Source organism: Dipteris shenzhenensis, chromosome 14 (genome assembly GCF_047967505.1).
Source record: "Dipteris shenzhenensis isolate YYH24624 ecotype China chromosome 14, Dip_SZ_1.0, whole genome shotgun sequence".
In the NCBI taxonomy this organism is placed as follows: domain Eukaryota; kingdom Viridiplantae; phylum Streptophyta; class Polypodiopsida; order Gleicheniales; family Dipteridaceae; genus Dipteris; species Dipteris shenzhenensis.
In genome coordinates, this window is record NC_141609.1 from 37,342,012 (window position 1) to 37,362,426 (window position 20,415).

Here is a 20,415-nt window from a genome sequence, read left to right on the forward strand (position 1 = left end):
TACTCCCAAATCCCTGCCATGACTTGTTGAATCTCCTCGTCCTGTAGGAGGTCCTCTGGAATGCGGACCCCCTTCTGGGAGAGACCTCAACAGAGCTGATCCAAGTGAAGTACCACTAGAGAGTGGTCTGGCATCGAGATACCTACCAGAATCCCGGTAGATCCGCCTCTGTGTAGTACCCAGTCCCCAACATAGAAGCGGTCTAATCTCTCTAGTAATCCATCGTGTCTCCTCTATTCAAAGGAGAAGAGAAGGCTGCCAGGAGTCCTGCTGAACTCTGGCTCTCTCCACGGGTCTCTGCCACTGATCATGAAAATGAACTACTTCCAGGTGCTACGCTCTACTGCTGGCATATCAAAGAACGAGGCACCGCCCTGCCTGTCTTCCCTAAACTCCAGGTTGTTGAAGTCACCTCCAACAATCCAGGAGTCAACATATGAAAGACACTCTGACAGCCTCCTCCAAAAGGCCAGGCGGTGTTGTCTACACGATGGGGCATACACGTTCGGGATCCCAATCCTGGACTCTCCCATTCGAACTCCCATCCAAACTGCCCGTCCTGGAATGAGCTCGCCTTGATCGTAGACCTTTGAAGCCAAAGTCTGTGACACTGAGATGCAGACCCCTCCGCTCCGTCCTACTCCATTCTAGAATAAGCTCGCCCTAATCGTAGACCACTGAAGCAAAGTCTGTGAGACTGAGATGCAGACCCCTCCGCTCCGTCCTACTACGGGAGACCACTCCTCTGGACCTCTCTTTGGGAAAAGGTAATGGCATCATCTGATGTCTGCAGCTGAAAACATGTGCTCTTGAATCATAAGGATGTCCACTGCCCGCCCTACCACTGCCCTCTACAACTCCTGTTAGAGTATCAAGTACTGCGGATGGCTACGAACACGATCGTGGAGCCCGTGTACGTTCCAACTCACTATGGTCCAGCTCATGAGGACAGGGGAGTCGGGAACAAGGCTCTCCTGTGATTGGGTGCCTATCCTAGAAAAACTGTCTTGGGTGATTTTGCCGAGGGTTTAGAGGACGAGTAGTCAGTGTCTGTGCAACGCCGTACTAGGGTGGATACCAGCTCAATACCGATCTTCCGTGCCCACTTCATCATGAAGGAGGCTTCCATCCTAAACAGCTCTGCACACTTCTGGAGGGACCAGAAGTGTGCCTGCTCCACCTTTGCCTCCAGCGGCAATCTAATAACTCTTGTCGCCAAACCACACACTGGCTCCTCGCGCGTGAAGCTCAACTGAAATTTCACCTCCGCGCCATGGGCGTACCAAAGATCTAGTCCTTGTGGCCCCATCCACTCGTCCATCAAGAGTGTAATCTAATTACCCAAAATAGCATCAAACACCTCCGGGAACCACTTCTCCAACCCTGTGGAGGCAAATGGAAATCTCCAAACGGGGTGTGTCTGAGATCCCACTGCACTGATCAAACCCCCCTTCCGGGGCTGAAGGACCATGAGCGTTACCTCCAATGGTAGAGGCTATGAGTCCGGAATCTCCAGATAGTTCAAGGGTCCTAACCTCCAGAAGTCTCGCAGTAAGGAACGCCCAGGCTGGAGGTTGGGAGCTGCTCACCGGGAGCCTCGTCCCTCAGGATCCCTCTCTGAGCGGATCTGTTGCTGCGATGAGGAAGTAGAAGGGAGCGTCATCGTTCCCTTGCCTGATGGCAGGGGTGTCGAAACCGAAGAAGCTGTTGCTAAAGTGAAGAGGGCGACGGCAGGAGAGGGAGGGGTAGGGATGCGGGGGACAGAGGGAGGGGGACGGGTGGTGAGAGTGACCATAGAAGGGGGGGTGGGAGGGGGAGGGGGTGGGGGGAACCCTGGAGGGGGAGGGGGAAGTGACGAGGAGGGAAAAGAGCGACCTCAGCCCCCCTTGCTGATCACGCTCACTGGGACTTTGGATCGACTCCTCCGCGGCCCTAGTCAAGATAGCGTCTGCGGCTTTTGCCATCGCCGCATCTGGAGCTTCTGAGGCTCGCTGCTGCTGCAAGGGTGGGTGCGGAGGTTGAACCTCCGAAGCTAGAGGATCGGCTGGATGGGCGAATGCTCCAAGAGCATTTGCTAATGCTGCTCATCTGCCATGATAACTTTTAAAAAACCTTTTGCTGCATAATGCACTTTATGGACAAAGCAACCTCCCAAAGTCCATGTCAACCAATTGCCCACATCAGCTACAACAGACATATGACATGGGAAGAAGATAATGACAGCATGCTTGGTATATTCACGTACATGATCTACTATCTCATCAATCTCCACCATAATTCCTACGGTAGGAGGAGCATCTTTCCAATCCTTTCTTGTGCCTTCAAACCCTTCATGCATAACATCAAAAACCAACTATGCCTCTTGAGAGTTGTAGACAACGTCATCCTGACCCAAATCCTACTTTTGCTTTTTGTTTTGACCCAATCTTTCTTTCGTGAAAGTCTTTTCAAATTCATTAGCTGCCATCGTATCTTGTATGAAAGACACCCACAACACGGACGAAGCCTTGTACAAATAGCATGTACGAACCACCTTGTACGGATAGCGGAACAATACTTGTACGAATACCAGCACAAACATCAGTAGGAGACCCTGTAGCAGGAATGCAGAAACATCGTACGCAGATCTGTACAACAGGAATGCCACGTGCATGGACACCGTACGCAGACCGTACAAATAGCACGGCCAAATCCGTACAATAGTATGGCACTGTACGAAACAATTTGACATGTTGTACAAAGGTCATGCTTGCAAATAGAGGGCCAAAAGGGCCATACGGGATGACGATGGAGGTGTTGAAACAACCGCAAGAGGGCTAGAAGGCTTAGTGGGCTAACTTTGCTCACGCAAGAAGGTAAATAGTGTCACCGATGTATGGCTTTTTACTCTTCCAGAATATCATGTAGGTACTCTAACTAATTGGGGTTGCTTTTTGCAATCCTTGGGAGCTGCCATGTACCCTCCCTAAAGCAGATGTACTAGAGGGTTTCTTGCTGTCCCATAGACCTTTTGGTCTCCAGTGGACGTTAATAGATTTTCTTTCTTTCTTTCTTTTCTTTCTCCACCACCCCTCTCTCTCTCTCTCTCTCTCTCACACACACACACACACACACACTTTTTTTTTTTTTGTGAGAAGAAATATTTTATTGCTGTGAAATAATTACATTCATAGTTACTTCCAAAGTGAAGTAACTACTACTCGGCTGAAAATCTCAGTATAAGCTACATATACATCATGATCAATCAAACGAGTCTGAAAGCAATCATAGAATGATTGCCGCAGAGATCATTTGAAAAAAACAAAAGATGGAAAAGTAGGATCACCAAAGACTCTATGATTTTTGTCTATCCATAGAGTCCACAGTGCCCAGTAGCGCACCCAAACAAAAAATAAATCAAACCCCTGTCTAGCTGGATGAAAACCAAATATCCACAAAAACCTGCCAAAAGTAACAGTAGGAAATCTCGCTCGAAGCCATTGTCAGATGAGAGCGAGGAAATCACAAGTCTGGGGACAGTGCCAAAAGATGTGAAGCACAGATTCGATAGAATGTAGACATCTATAGCAAACAGCCGGAGCAATATGTCTGCGCGAGTAACTGCCCAGATGGAAAAATGCCAAGTAGGACTCTCCAAAGAAAAAGTTGTTGCCGAAGAGGGACTTTGTAGTGCCAAAGGAGACGCAGTCGCTTTCTCCACCACTTTAGTTGGCAATCCATATGCCAAACAAAATTTGCTCTGTCAAAAATCCAAGGCGGAAGTAATAACACTTTATACAAAGAAGGCATTGTGATATGTGAGAGCTTCAAAGGACGGGCTGAAGAGGAAGAAGAATGTAGAGTCCAATCCTCAAGCCTATTCTGAAGTTCCAATCGAGGTACCGGCAAGAATGGTTGAAGCGTTTCTAAAATTTGATGCCATAAAGGACGATAATGAGCTCCCAAACCATATTTGCCAGCAGCCATCGAAAAAGATAAAAGAGTGCCATCATCCTGAAGAGTACATCCGCCACAGAGGAAATGCCTTTGAAAGATAGAAAGTAAGAACGCCTAGGTTCTTATATAGCCAAAGGAGGGTGAAATGCTTTGGACCAATAAAGATTCTCAGCCCTCAATGAATTTTTCGACAAAGAATCCCTGCCATTCCATTCCAGGTGGGATAAAATATGCTTCCAATCAAGAAGCAAAACGAGAGACAAAAGGACAGCCTCTGATCTTGCCTTGAATAGAACCAAATAGGAAATCCCACTGTGTAGGCTGCCAATGCCCAAAAGCAGAAGTATCAATATGCAACAAAAGAGAGCGGATCATGAAAGCCCAAGGCTCATCCCCTTGCATGAACTGCAACATCATTTCCCCCCTGTGAGCAAGTATATGCATTTGAATATTGAGTATGTTCAGATCCCTGTGCATCTTTGGAGAGCAGAGACGATGCATAGAGAGTAATTTGAGACTTTTCTTGCCATTTGTTGAACACCAGAAAATCTCCATGATAGCACATATAAAGGAAACCAAATCTGCCTTAGTGAACATGATGAGAGGCAGATAGAATTATATGTATGCTATCAAAATGGATTGCGTGATTCGCAAATGAATATGTAATGGCCAAGTTGCAAGCTTCCAATATTCAAGTTTTGCCCTTAACTTTGTAAGCACCCAATCAGTTTGTTGAGAACGAGTAAGCCCCCAACCTAGAGGATAGCCAAGATGTCGAATCAGTTGAGAAGTTGGAATAATTTCCCCATACCACAAAAGACTATGCCAATCTTTAGCATGCAATGGTAATAATTTTGATTTCTAGAAATTAACACGGAGACCAGCAGCCAAACCATATGTAGAAAGAGCCTGCATAATCATGGAGAGATCACTCAGTGTATTTTTCAGGGTGAAGAAAGAATCATCAGCATATGCTTGGGCGATCATGCTACGTTTGCCAGGAATTTCCAATCCATGCAACATGTCAGTGTCCAAAAGGTTGTCCATATATTGAAGCATTGGATGAGTGGCTATGGCAAAAAGTAAAACACTGAGGGGATAGCCTTGCCGAACAGAACAACCAAGAGTCCAATTTGTAGAAATATCCCCTGAAAGTATGCAAGCAGCTTTACTATCTTGATATAGCCAATTGATAACTTGCTGCATTTTTGGGCCAAATCCCAAGGCCTGCATAGTTGATGATATAAAATCCCACTGAACAGTATCAAACGTTTTGGCAATATCAACTTGCAATAGCAAAACATCCTGTTGCATATATTTGGCATATTCGATTCCAACATAAGCATTAGCGATGTTATCTGTGATATGCCTACGAGGAACAAAACCATATTGCCCATGATGCAACCCATCATGTAAATAGCCTTTCAAACGATCAACTTTCAAACGATCAACAATCATTTTGGTAGTAAATTTGTAAATGACCGGCATAAGCGTGATAGGTCTCCAATCAGCCAAAGATTCACAAATTTGCTTTTTTGGAAGGAGTTTAACAAGACCTCGCTTCCACGTGTCTGGCATTTTCTGATTTTGCCAAGCAGAGTTCACCATATGCAGCAATGTATGCTTTAAAAGAGGCCAATATTCTAGAAAAAACTCAATTGTAAGACCATCCCATCCTGAAGATTTCCATCTACCACAGGATTTGATTACATCAGACATTTCCCTCTCAGTAAAAGGTTCCTCCAATTCCAAAGCTTGAGTAGTGGAGATAATAGGAGAAACATGCTGTAAAAGTAAATTTCTAGCAGATAAAACCTGTTGCGAGGGAGCATCTGCAGAACCAAATTGCTGAGAGAAATTATGTACACAAACAGAAACAAGCTGTGACCGTGATGTAGTCCATGAACCATCAGGCGAAAGCACCCTGCAAATGTTTGTTTTTAATCTCTTCTGATGCAAGCTTTCAAAAATTTGTTTGGAAGAGCAGCCTTTATCTGTAAAAGCTCTTTGTCTTGGTCTAGTCTCCCATTTAGCCAGTTATCTGAAGACAATGTTTAGCTTGACATAGTGTTGTTTGCTCATGCAAGGACAACGGACGAAGATGATTGAGTTCAGTGAGGTCTTGACAAGTCAATTTGGCCTGAGCAACAGTTTCCCTCAGAGTCTTCATGTAAGACTTGCCATATCCTCGAATTACAGCTTGCATTTTAGAAACAAAAGAGTCCCATGCATTATCACTATCAAAGTGGCTCTGAGAAGACAGAGAGTGAGATGCTTCAGTAACCATGGCCTTGAAAGCAGCGTGCTACAAATAGCTATTGTTCACAATCAGATGTCGCCTTTGAGGCAGTCTATCATCTGGCATATCATAAAAAGATAGCCTCAACCATAAAGGGGCATGATTTGAATGCACAAAGGCATAGTCAATCCACATTTTGCATGTAAAATCATCATTTTGTTGTGGAGCTATACTATACTAGCGATCCAGACGTGCCTGATAGGAGGAAAGGGCATTATGTTGGAAAGTGTATCCCGGTGACAAAGGCTGCAATTCCTTCCAAAGATCAACCAAATGAAGGTGCATCAGTAATTGAGACCATGCATGCCTTTCAGGGGTTAACATATGAGTATGCCCTGATGTATTGTCACCCTGTTGCGGAGCATTATTGAAGTCCCCACAGATAAAGGCATGATATCTCCATGGATATTGCTGCATGGCATCCCAAATTACAGATCTATTCCGAGAAGATTGGGGTGCATAAACAAAAGCAAATTCAAACACCTTGCCTTAAATGATGCATTGAAGAATAATCCATCTGCCTTGATTGTCATTTAAAGCAATAGCTGGCTGAAGCTCATGCTTGATCAGAAAGACTACTCCTGAGAAAGAGTGCTCCCCAGCATAGAAGATATCATAGCCACAGTAATGACCTGTCTTTCCTGCATAGACATGTTGATTGTGTTCTTGTAGTGCCACTATATCAGGCTGAAATCTATTGATATACAGCCACACAGATTTCCATTTCCTACTGTCACACATCCCCTGAACATTAAGTGTAAAGCATTTGATACGAGCAGTCATATTTACAGATATTCATAGGAGAAACAGCTATGTACAGCAGCAATCTTGAGGATATTAACCCTGCATTTCTACCTCAGGGTCAGGGCCTCTTCCCTGAGAAGAAACATCCGCCTAAGGAGTAGACAGCAAAGCAGCAATCTCTTCTTCAGGGAAGAGGGTTCTGCTAGCTGTTACTGCAGCCCAGGTGATCCCAATTCCTGAATTGACCTCTGGAGAGTTTGCACTAGAAGATGCACCATTCCAAGTGCGAGGGGGTGGAGGTCGTCGAACAGAGATAAATTTTCTTGGACTTTGCCATCCATCAGTTGGAGGTTTTGGTCCTTTTACTGAGGGTTGAATAGCAGGAAGCGAAGGGGAAGAAACATTCCCATTTGAGACCACTGGAGCTTTGCCTTTATCCTGATTCACAAGAAGCGGTCTATTACCTTTCTTATTATTCCCAATAGAGGCAGGAGCATCCTTAATGGGCAGCTGAACGGGTAAAGTGGCAGGAGGCATTTTATGCTGACTCATTGGACACTGCGAAGCCATGTGCCCAAATTTTTTACAAGCAAAGCAAGCCCCTGCAAATAAATCCCATTTCAATTTATAAAAAGCACTTCCCATGTCAACATTGTTCACCGTGACTGAATAAGACTCTAGTGTTGGATTATAAGTATCCCAGAGAATACAAAATCAATTTGAGTTGCCATTAGGCTGTGGTAGGCAAACCACTTTGCCTAAAGTCGTTGCAATTTTAGGCAAGAGTGAAGCCATACATTGCGAGAAGTCTACAACTTCAACCCAGACCGGACAACGGTGTCGGATCAAAGCCTGAAAATCTCTTGTGGGAGACCATGGCAAAATGTGCACCATTTGCTGCCCATAAAAGAGGGGCGAATGTTCCAAAAGCATTTGCCTGTGGATCTCATCTACCATACTGACCTCAAAAAAACCTCTGGCTTCATAGTGTACCTTCCGAACAAACGAGCCAGCCAGTGTGCAGGTCAACCAGTTGCCTACCTATGTAGCAGGTGGCATCCAACCTGGGAAAAATAAAATAACTACATTTTTGGCATATTCTCTAATTGGATCCACAATTTCATCCACTTCAACAATGAGACCAACTGAGGGAACAGAGACTTTCCACTCTTTCCTTGTGTCTGCAAATCCTTCATGCATGACATCATAAACCAGTTGTCCTTCAACAGAATCATGCACTGGGTCATGCTGACCTTCAGCCTGCTTTTTCTTTTTACATTGAATTGATCGATCCTTTTGAAAAGTTTTTTCATAAGAGTATTCAGCCATGTCTTCGGAAGAGGATGGAACCCAGAAAGGGGGTACCTGTAAAGTGAAAGTAGAGAAAAAACAGTCCCAAACAAAAAACTGCCCACAGAGAAGAAAAAAATAGTGTATTTGAAAGGAGAGTAAGGGGAAAGAGAGAGGTAGAAGACAAGTTCTGTAGAAGAAAAAGAGAAAAAAACCAGTAAAAGTTCCCAGATAAACTATATTTCAGAAAAAGAGGGGAGAATCTAGCAATGGAAGCCCCTCGCCATCCATCAACCATTGACTAGAAGCATTTACTCATTAATGTTGGTAGAAAAATGTGATCTACACATTTCTACAACCCTTTTGTTGATCATTATGTTCTTGTGCAAACTACCTCAAGGAGCTTGGTTGATCTCAAGGAGTCACTTGGAAAATAGACTGTACGTTGTTGTTTGAGGTGCATATTACTATTGCCTCGAATTTCCTTGGAGAACACTTCCTAGAATACCATAAAACCCTGCTAAATCTCCAAATGCTCGATGTGGGCAAAACAACAGGGTTGACATTAGAGACAAGATACAACAAAAGAATGTTTGAGGTACCACAGACGTGCTTGCAAAGAATGATTTTGCTAAGGGCAAACATCGTTTCAATCCTCCCAAGGAAATAGAGTTGACATTAGAGACAAGGTACACCGAAAGAATGTTTGGAGATACCACACATTTGCTTGCAAAGGAGAGGTATTAATTTTGCAACACGCAAACATCGCTCCAAACCTCCCAAGAAACTATTGGAGATATCATAGCCAAACAGTGTGGTGATTTGATGTGTTGATGTGTAGTACTAGGAGTTCTAGTACTAGTTCACGTGTGCGAGTGCCACGTGTCACTATGGGACTATCCCATATACACTTGGTGCAAGTGTGTAGCCTATAAGGCTTGTACTTCTTATGATTATTAATAAGATAGCCTTCACTATTTCTTCATTTACGTATCAATTCCTCACACCCTAACCTTCTCTCTCCCTCTCTGCACCATGTTTCTAACATGGTATCATAGCATGTACACCCTGCCATAGCTGCCATGCCATGTCATCATCTCCCTAACCCTAATTCGTCTCTAGCTGCCTCCTCCTTTCAGCTCCTCCTACCCGATTAGGGTTTTTGCAGCTGCCTCAGCTCTGCTCATTTCCGCCTCAATTCTACCTCCGTTTCCAGTCTGCCTACTGCCTCCATAGTCGCCTCTTCTTGCCTGCTCATTTCACCTCTCTTCTGTAGCTTCTTGCGCTCCTATCTGCCTGCTTAGCCTCTCCATAGCCCGGAGGGGGGATCAGTCTACTCTTTGTGTGTTGGGTCTCACACTATTTGTGCTCAGAAGGGGGGTGTTGGAGATATCATAGCCAAAGAGTGGTGATGTGATGTGATGTGTTGGTGTGTAGTACTAGGAGTTCTAGTACTAGTTCATGTGTGTGAGTCATGTGTGAGTACCACATGTCACTATGGGACTTATCCCCTATGCACTTGGTGCAAGTGTGTGAGTGTGTAGTCTATAAGGCTTGTAGTTCTCATGATTATGAATAAGATAGCCTTTCATTATGTCTTCACTTATGTATCATTCCTCACACCCTAACCTTATCTCTCCCTCTCTCGACCATGTTTCTAACATGGTATCAGAGCAGTTTCACCCTGCCATAGCTGCCCTACCACGTCATCATCTTCCTAACCCTAATTCGTCTCTAGTTGCCTCCTTCTTTGTCTTTGTCACCAACCAAGTGTGCCCAAATAGTAGCCCTCACATTCTTGAAGATATGCATGGGATCCAAGAGATGATTGATTTGTAACTGACCCCAATAAGGAAGCTCGTGAAAGATGGATAGCCTCTTCATACCAAGAGGAGGGTCCTCTCCATTCTCCCTCCAAGCCTGAATCTAGTAACCCATCTGAGATACACGGTTATTCGGTCTTTGTTTCAACCTATCTGCTCACTAACAGGGTATCATGACCTTCATAAACCATTTTCCCCATATGTTTGGAGTGTCGTGCAAGCGCACTCAAACCCTTTCCACAAACAGGACAAGCATGGTACCCACTTATTTCCCATCTACTAGACCTGGGCAAGAAGCTTCATCTGCTATGTTGCATGATCTATTCCTCTCTAAAAAGATAGATGATGCTTAGCTCTGTGTGTTTTTGTGTTGAGTCAATAAAGGTTCTCAGCCTTGAGTTGTTCCTCTAAACTGAATTATTTGCAGTCAATAAGAGGTACTCTACCCTGGGTTGTCCCCCAAAAATGAATGTATTGTCTTTTACTTTGGTTTGATGGTATTGAGCACCTAGTTCAAAGTAAGTCAGGGTGACAAGTGATGGTTTTCCCTTGCCAGTTTTAAGCTGACTGAGAAGTCACTATGAGATGGGAGGTGTTAGACAGTTGGACTTGCTCTTTGCAGTATTGCGGTGGAGAAGGAATCAACCTACTCTTTACGTGTTGGGTCTCACACTCTTTGCTCTGAAGGGGAGTGTTGGAGATATCATAGCGAAAGAGTGTGGTGATGCGATGTGTTGGTGTGGTTGGAGATATCATAGCGAAAGAGTGGTGATGCGATGTGTTGGTGTGTAGTACTAGGAGTTCTAGTACTAGTCATGTGTGTGAGTCATGTATGAGTGATGCATATCACTATGGGACTTATCCCATATGCACTTGGTGCAAGTGGGTGTGGGTGTGTGTGTGTGTGTGTAGCCTATAAGGCTTGTCTTCTCATGATTATGAATAAGATAGCCTTTCATTATGTCTGCATTTATGTATCATTTCCTCACACCTTAACCTTCTCTCTCCTCTCTCCACCATGTTTATAACAGAAACCACTAAAATTTTTGCTCTCACCTCAACCCTACTATTATGAGGAACCTAGATGGTGGAGTTCTCTTGTAAGACTCATTAGCATTCCTCTTCTTTCTATTTAACCCTGATACCCCCCCTTGAGACCTAGTATGGACGTCCGTCCTATCAAACTAGTATACATGCATCTTGAGGCCAATAAATGCTCTTGAAAAGAGTAAGACTTACTTCAACACCTTCTTGTTCAGTTGCATCTACTAGTTTGATTTATTTTGCTGTTTACTCAACAAGCAGCCTCATGACGATGGACTTTTTGTATACCGAAGGGGCGTTTGTGATGATAGCATTCAGCAATGTGGCAGGGAGACAGTCTTGCCTTAAGGATCTTTTCAATGTAGACCTCAAGACGAACTCTATTGTAGGAGAGTTGGAGAATAGAGTTGCAACAATTGGCTAATAAAAGTAAGGCAAAATCCTATCGTTTGAAGCACCTCCGTAGAACCAATCTACCTATCTTGGATTTTCCCCCGTACCATGTTTCCAATAAGGGCCTCATTGGCAAGCACCCACACATAGGATTATAACAGAATTCTGCATGCTCAATACTGATGGACAAAGTCATATTGTTCGCTCAAGCTCACTAATGGTGGGAAGATCATTGTGATGGGATGAACCTCATCAACTCTGTACCACTTCTTGAGGAGAACTCTTCCAGATCAAGTTAGAGCTTACTATTAACAAGGGTGGTTACATTACACCCCAAAAGCATCCATGTGAACATCTCTCTTTACAATCCTTCTTCCTTCCCTATTCACACCACTTAAGTCCTTAGAAAAGATGCCTTAGGGCTCGCCCAACTTGTGGTCCACTATTGTTGGAATCGCCTCCTTCTATGGGCTTCCAAGGAGCACAAATACACACAAACAAAATGCCTAACTCCTTGAGCTTGATCTATACAACAGCCCTTTGAATGGAAAGAGGTGAAAGAGACTATGAGCTCTCCCAATAAGAAGATGTTTGAACCTGAAGATGGCTTGTTTTTGAAAGACGAGAAGGAATTGTACTGATGGCTTGTTTTTGAAAGACGAGAAGGAATTGTACTTGTTAGGGTAGACAAACCCAAGATGTCTTGTAGTTGCCTCATTCAATTCACGATCCTTCCCATAAAATAAATCACCTTTTTGTTGCTTGATAAACAACTAACATCATGACCTAGACCATGGACATTGCATGTCTTATGAATCTGTCCTATGCCTCAAGGGATTCCTTTAGGCATTGTGTGAGGGCCTTTGCTCTATTGATGATTTTGGTATCTTTAGAGTAAGGAACTACTCCTATTCATGGGCAGATATAACCAAATTTCCTCTAGTATTTGCCATGTTCAAAGGACATAATTAGTGTGACTAACTTGTTCCTTGCATAATCCACTCACTTGACTTATGCACGTCTCCTTTGAGGAGAGGTTCTTGAGATGCCTCCTTTCCCAAATTGTTGGATGTCTATAAGGGAATAGATCTCCCCTTCATGTACACAAATCTCCTTATGCATGGTTGGTATAGAAGTGATGAAGATCACAAACTTGGTTTTACCCAAGTTGATTTTTCTCATCAACGATCTCTTGATAGGTGTGCAATGTTGTTTGAGGTCCATTTGTAGAGGACAATACGAGAACATTGTTTCATAGGGTGACCCCTCTTTCTTGAGGGGCTCGATGAACATTGTTGATCTAAAGGCCAAACAAGGTTGGTGACAGAGGGCAATCCTTTCTTTACCTCTATAGTACTAATGGACTCCTCTGTCCATCCTACATTGTATGGACTCACCTTAAGACTCTAATAAAGTGCCTACAGTATGCAATCTTCCTTGGTATTTGAAAATCTTGTAGTCTTCCAATTAGGCAAGTACAAGGCACACATCAATGAAATCCAAAAAGCAGCAATATAATCTAAGATGTCTTGTCATGTCCCCCTCAATAATCATCCTAGCGGTAACGACATGGTCCACGATAGAGAAGTGAGGGCAAAAAGCATGCTTTGCCCCACATTCTCTATCATGTTCTCTACAATGTCACTGTTGTATCTCTCAAGTAGAGCCCCCTAGACTCAGCCATGAAATGGTCAATCAAGCACATGCGGCAGTCATTTGTATGCAGCGGATCCCCTATCGTGAGGATGGGTACAGACTCCCGAGGAATTTTATGTCCTCGTTATATAATTGGCGAAAATAGAACCACATCTACAAGTATTCCCTTTAGATCCCTTCATGGTCTATTGCCCTCCCATCACAAGCTGCAGTGTGGCATCTCTAACATGTCCCACATCAAAGGTGGAGGTTGAGGTAAGTCTAAGGGTCACAAACATATTTGGGAGTAGTTGATCAAAACTCTAGTCCAACATGCAAGCATTCCTTGATGGATTATCTAAACCTCTAATAGGTGAAAGTGACATTTTCTTGCAAAACTTCATCCAAGTTTCTTGAGAATCATTGCTTGAGAAGCTGACAAAAACCTCTTCATTCATGAGAATGAAAGACCTCTTTGTAGCAAACTAGCCATCAGTCCTCTATCTCAAAAGAGCAAAGAAAATCCCTTGCGCCTTCTCATGGAGCAGTTTGCCTCTTGAGGACTTGAAGTCATGATCCATGGGTGGTTTCCTTACTAGGTTTGATAGTGCGGGGGAAGGTCTAATGTGCCAGGCCCGTAACACTTTTGTGATGGCTCCTATGATGCACCCAATTTTGACTTCAGAAGAGGGGGGTAACTTTGTGCTAGAACACTACATATGTTGGCATTATAGCAGTCATCTAGGTTATGATGGAAGGAAATCTGGACATAGATCTTATAGCGGAGTGGCGAGACAAAATGGGTAATCATCAATGGCCATAGTGATCTAATAGGGGAGTGGGGAGGCGGTTAGACCGCATACTACGCCCAAGTCTATATTGGTTACAAGGTTAGCTTTATCTTTACCTTCGTTGCTACCAAACCCATGGGTGACTCTATATCCACATTTTAGATTTAACTGATCATAATCCTAGATTATCCAGCCCTGGTTGAGCAGCCCCATCAAGGATGTAAGCACTCAAAGAGTATCTAGAAGAAGTCTAAATCACATGCAGATTAACCTTGTGTAGGGGCAAGGAGGAAATGGGGGGACATCAGACAGTACAAGCGGACCCCAAAGAGAGAGAGAGAGGGGGGGGGGGGGGGGGGGGAAGAGAGAGAGTTTATTAAAGACCAATGGGTCTATGAGACTGATAGAAAACTTGATACAATGAGCAAAAGGATGGAGCTACTAAGCAAACATCCTAACCCATGCTAGAAAACTGTGTAGACATAGTCAATGCCATCATCATACATATCCCCATAGTCATCGTCATCATAACAGAGGCAATCTGATCCATACAATACAATGCAGCACACACATGGCATGAAATGTCAAGGTATGTCCAATGACAGGCTAGGCAGTGTAGGCAAGAAGCCCGTGATAGATCGATGTCTACTGTCTGGAGGAGTAGTCCGTCATGCCCTCCTGGCGGCTAAGGTGGATCTGAGTGTGCCCTAGTTGCAATAATGAAACCCTCCCCTGAGATGCATAAGCAGTGGTCTTGATAGAAGTTGAGCTTCATAGGAAGCTCTGTCTGTGCCAACCAGGTCCAGAATGTGTGTAGCTGTAAACGATCCTCTCAATGATCGGGTTGAACTTGTTGCCCCAAAACGGGACAAATGGAGCGTCAAAGCTGTTCTGGAAGGGTGGCAGCCTGTCTAGAGAGAGAGAGAGAGAGAGAAAGAAAGAAAGAAAGTGTATTATTGTCCACTAAAGGCCAAAATGGGCCCATGGGACATCAAGAACTCTGCATACAAGATAGCACAAAATCAACGTGCCACAAAGAAGAGGCATCGTCGAATATCATCTAAGTGCTACGCAATACAATGCATGTGAAAGTACATAATGTCAAATCTGAGCCTAAATACAAAGTAAACTAGATGCAAGGAAACCGCCCCTGGGTGCAAAATGGGGGGATGAGTACAATATGCCAATGCAAAGATACAAGTCCAGGTGTCACGGAGTCTGAGAACCAAAATAATACTGAAAATCCTATCCATCGACTCTGCCTCCTGCTATGAGAGTACAAATCTGAGCAAAGGTGAGGTGAGCGGCTGGTGGGGCGAGATCTCCATGAGTAAGTCTCCTCCGAAAAGCTGCCACGAGTACATGCCCTATGTAACAAGATCCTGCGGCGTCTACAAACCATCTCATATGTACATCCACAGGGTGGAGGCATGTGTCCTGTGTGAGCTCTGACCTCCTCGTGCTCCTCCTAGTCTCTGTCCTCTGATATAGCGTGTGCTTGAGCTCTATCAGGCTGGGCTCTATCACGCTCCGGTCTGTGCAGATGGTCTCTGAGGTAGTCTCGTCGAAGCATAGTGGCCTCCCTGACATAAAGAGCTAGGCAATACTGATCCTCGTAGTCCATCACTCGTGAGAGAGGTCCAAAGCCATCCGTGAAGAGACAGTGGAATCTACCTCTGAGCTCATAATATAGCGGGCATCTGCAAATGAAGTGCTCCTCTGACTCCACCTCTCCCATGGTGCAACAAGGGCAGATCTTGGTCTCTCGGCCTGGTCGCCGTCCATCCTCCATGCGTCGCATCCTACCAGTCTCTATCTCGAGCTGATGCGAAGAGACTCTAAGCTGGCCAAGGGCAATCCTCAGTGAGTGGGACATGTGGATACCTGTATAGCCTGGTGGAATGACAAATCCATCCTCAGAGAGAGAGAGAGAGAGAGAGAGAGAGAGGGGGGGCTACTCCTAAAAAAGATGTGATCCTCTCCTCATGTGCTTACTAATAACCTATGGGTAAGACCGGGTGGTGATTTTGTACTACGAGTCCTCCTTTTTGGGTTGTCCCGCATTGAAACTGCTCAAAGGTTAAGCTCATCCTCTATGGGCGCCAAATTTTTTGGAAAATTATAGACTCAAATGACCCATTAGACAAATGGGAGCGTATGAGTCCAAAGACCCAAACGGCCCATCAGATGAATCACACTGCAATGCATGAAATATCAGAACGAAAGCCTATGTGCAATACTGAATTGAGTATACCATGATATATGTGTTTACAAAGCATAGATTCAGTATTGTTATGAGTGGAAAAGTAAGCACCAGAAAAAATGGTGGCAACATTGTAATGTTGTGGAGAAGGGTATGAGAATACCGCCCACACCTGTGTTGCACTTAATATTTTTAACACAAAATTTCCAAAAATGAATATCAGGTTGTAATCATGAAGATACGCCGCATTTAGTGATATACATGTAACGAGATGATGGCCTTGTCATTCTAGGAAATGCAAATTAAGTACATGAATAAAGAAGGCTCCGATCTTGCATGATTTCTCAAGCACTACATCACTTTGAAATCTTCAAGTTTGTTTTTGTGCAGTTCATATCATGTTGATTTAATATTTGATTCAAAAATATTTAATATAGGCAGTGTTGTGATAAGTATTCCTAATGCAAGAAGTATTAAGTGACTCTACTTTCATATCTTCTACCCCGAAATACACATTTGCTCTGTATCTTTTAATGGAAAAACATCATCATGGGCGTTTAATTTTCTTTTTGAGTTTAATATAGCCCATTTCTAAGTTGGTTTCTTGAAGCGTCACATCCAGCCTCATAAAGAAACAAAGCTTCCTTGCATCTCACAACTATCCTTTTTCACAGACTCGAGAAGACAACCAACATGGCCTTCATTATTCTTCAACCCTTTACTCTCCACTTCTTGATTCTAATGCTTGTTACTCTATCCACTGCATCATCCAACCTTGCATACGAACCTTTCATACAAACTTTCCAATGCTTTAATAAATGATCATTCATGCCCTCCAATGGCCTAATTTGGATAGGATCCATGAGATGATCCAGGCTAGCTCAACCAAAAAAGTTGAAGCTTCCAACTTTCTACTTAGTTAGCCCTCTGTATCCTAATCCTATTACCCACGTCAAACATCCTGATCTTAGCATAGTCCCCATAGAGCTATCTGACATGGTGTTGCACAGAGCAAATCTCTCAGCCCTTGGAAAATGACATAATTTATGACGACTGTATATCTGACTTCTCTTCTTTGGCAAAGAAAGGCACAGAAATACGCTCTCCTGAATAGCATGATGTCTTCTGACATATCTGGGAGCAGTCAACCACCCACACAAGTCGCTGTCCAACTGCAAACAGCATTCAACTCTGCAGTAGCGGACACTTGCAGAAAGTCCTAAGCTTTTCATTTATTTATCTCTGGTAAAAGATTAAGTTCTGCAATTGTAAATGTGGTGCTGCTTCTTACTTCACTGGTTTTGAGATTATCAAGAAAGGATATGGCACAGATCATCTGGAGACTTCCTTCAATGCAGCCAACCAAACATTGCTAGAAAAGTTTCAAAGCCCAATATATCAATGCTCACTCCAGTAACTTGCCCTACAATCCACGTGAAAACTATTCCAGGTTCTGGACAGAAAACGGAGAGCGGTAAACAGTCACCCAAATGGAGAGCAGTAAGTCTTGCAACACATAAGAAAAACAGTAACCCGATAACCAATAAACATTTCTTATAGATATATACAAGAGCAACCTTCCCTGATGGATCGACACTAGAGACAATGCCCCACTTAAATGGGGCAATCGCCTGACGATCACCTCAGAGACCTCCACACTAACATAGAATCTATGATATACAAGGCTCCCGCCTTGCCCTAAGTGTTCTTTATCCAAGGCCGAGTGATAATCCCAACCACATCCTTATCCCTTTTAAGTGAAATACAGCTGTCTGCTGAAGTGCTAGGGTTTTAGAAATCCCCATTACAGCAATGATCTTAACTAAGAAAACTACATTATACATACAGCATATAGTGCGATTTCTTTCATCTTTCATCACACAATAAAGCAAACATAGTGCAAGCACATTACTTTGGATCCTTAACTCGGGCTGATTGCTGGATGTCAGTTCACTAAAGCCAATTTCACCAGAGAAAATCACAGGAAGATTACGAACTTATTTTAAACAATGTGCTAGCTTTGCATACCTGAATAAGCCCACCAAAACCTCGAAAATCCTGCTGCAAAAGCATGTGCTAACTATAAAATTCTGTTCTTTTAGAAAATGGCCCTTAAAACCAGAACCCTTAGGGGTGTACTAACGATTGATGACAGACTACCTGAACAATTGCCCCAAAGCCTCGTGTATTGTGTTGCAGAAACGTGTGTCTGTCATGAACTTTATGCCAATGACTGACAAGCTCACATTTGTTCACATCCCATAGCTTCACATCACCATCTTTGCTTCCCGTGAAGAAAAGAGAAGTTCCAGGCACAGCTGAGATACAAGAAATACTTCCTGCACCAATAAAATTAACTTTGACTTGTGACTTCCTGAGTTTGCAAAGCAGAAGCAGGGCTAGGTCATTACCATTCATCGTGACAATTTTCTATTTGTACAATTCAGCTTGAATGACTATTGTAGAATGAACTTTATGTAAGAAACCATCACCGTGGCCTGACCTGTATGGGCCTTTGGAATGTACCATATCATCCCATTGACATTAAGCTCTCCATCCTGCTGCTTTTGCAAATCACTTGCTTTCTTTGGGCTTGACTGTGGAACACTATGTAGGGCTGAAATCTCCCTTTTCACGTGCTTTTGACGCTTGGTTTTGCCAGTTGCAATATAGCGGAAATCGTGTACTGCAATATCACCAGCTTTTCCACCAGTGACTATTATTGGTGATATTGAAACACCTCCCACATCATGGTCAAACATTTCAAGGCACCGGGCTCCACCTGTTTCATGGTGGAGCAAGGTTTTAAAATGACATCCTAAATGCAAACCACAAAGATGAGTGAAAAGCAGATGAGTTCATGGACTGGGCCAGAAGGATGGCCACCTTGTTTCCACACATGAAGCAGGCTATAAATGACATTAGCAACATAAGAATTACATTCTGCCTAATTGACCTGTAAAACTTGAACATAAACAAAGAAGAGAGGTTTGGACCTCAGGATTACACCCTCAAAAACAACAAACCTCCTTACACGGAGACCACATTAAATGCCATGCAAACTTGTAAAAATGCCAGAGATGTTGAGGCATATGAAAAGGCATAAGTTGCGAAATTTATCACTCCTACACTCTGAGCCATCCTACCATAGGCCCCAAATTCGTAATTGTAATGTAAGAGTTTCTGTAGACAAAAAGGCAGTGTTCACGCATGCATGATTGTGTGTGCGGGCATGTGCACATATGCATGTTTCAATCCACAATCACGCAAACAAGTCCAGTGACCATTAGCATATGTGCATATTACATGCATGTGCATAGCATCTATGCAATTGCATGTAGGTGTGCATTTATATGTGCAATATTGCAAATGGAGGAGGGTGTGCATGTACATCTGTGTGTACACACATGAATGCAAACCTATATGCCTGCACACAAAAAGCTACCTACATGCACACAAGTGCAGAATCCTCATCACAAGAATGTGACCATGCATGTTACCTTCACATTTTGTTTTGCATGTACATTAACAGCTGAGCTGGAGGAGCAGGAAGGGGGCGGGGTGGGGGAGGGATAGGGGTAGAAGGGTTTCGGGGGGTAAGATTAAGAAAGTTGGGTTTGGGATAACATTGATGTCCCCCTGTATGAGTGCTTGTGCAAACAGCTACCAATTTGTTGTGTGGTTTTTGTTGATGGCAGAGATGGGTTCTTACCCTCATGACAGAATATAGAAGCACGAGATGTACTTGGTGGTGCAAGCGTATCCCAAAAAACTAGATTAAAATCATTTTGAGAATATCCCGTCGCTGCTAGAATACCACCACTTGCTCCAACATAAGCAACATCTCTGTCTCATAGCCATTGCATAGACAATAATAATTTTAGGCTCTGTATTGTAACCTAGCTTCCAAAATGAAGTTTATCATTTCTATGCTTCAGCATCCAATGAATTTGAAGACATTAGATGTCACCTACATCCATAGAACTAATGACCAAAACGATGATAAGGATACATACGAGGCATAATGATCAAAGCATAGGCATGATTCTGTGGGTCGAACGTTGCTTCTTCCCCCAACCTCCAACTGCCAAGTGCAGACAGTTCCATCAACTGCTGATGTTGCAAAACGATGACCGGAATGGTCAAACCGCACTGCAGAAACTGATGCTAAGGCGTAAGGAGGAGGAATATTTGCAGCTGGAAGCACCCCATATGTGGCTGTGGCAGATGCTTTACCAAACTGTCCATGAAAAAAAG

At 43.6% G+C, this 20,415-nt stretch overlaps 1 protein-coding gene across 1 annotated transcript in view; it reads right to left on the reverse strand.

Moving 5' to 3' along the window:
- Positions 1 to 20,415, reverse strand: part of LOC147894576 (transducin family protein / WD-40 repeat family protein) — a 163,490-nt gene that overhangs the window by 19,278 nt on the left and 123,797 nt on the right. The window contains exons 14-18 of the mRNA XM_087385339.1: positions 20,175 to 20,398; positions 19,871 to 20,004; positions 18,662 to 18,940; positions 18,319 to 18,497; positions 18,187 to 18,219 (exon numbers count right to left, since the gene is read on the reverse strand). Coding sequence (XP_087241465.1) covers positions 18,187 to 18,219; positions 18,319 to 18,497; positions 18,662 to 18,940; positions 19,871 to 20,004; positions 20,175 to 20,398 — 849 coding nt within the window. The remainder of the gene's footprint in view (positions 1 to 18,186; positions 18,220 to 18,318; positions 18,498 to 18,661; positions 18,941 to 19,870; positions 20,005 to 20,174; positions 20,399 to 20,415) is intronic.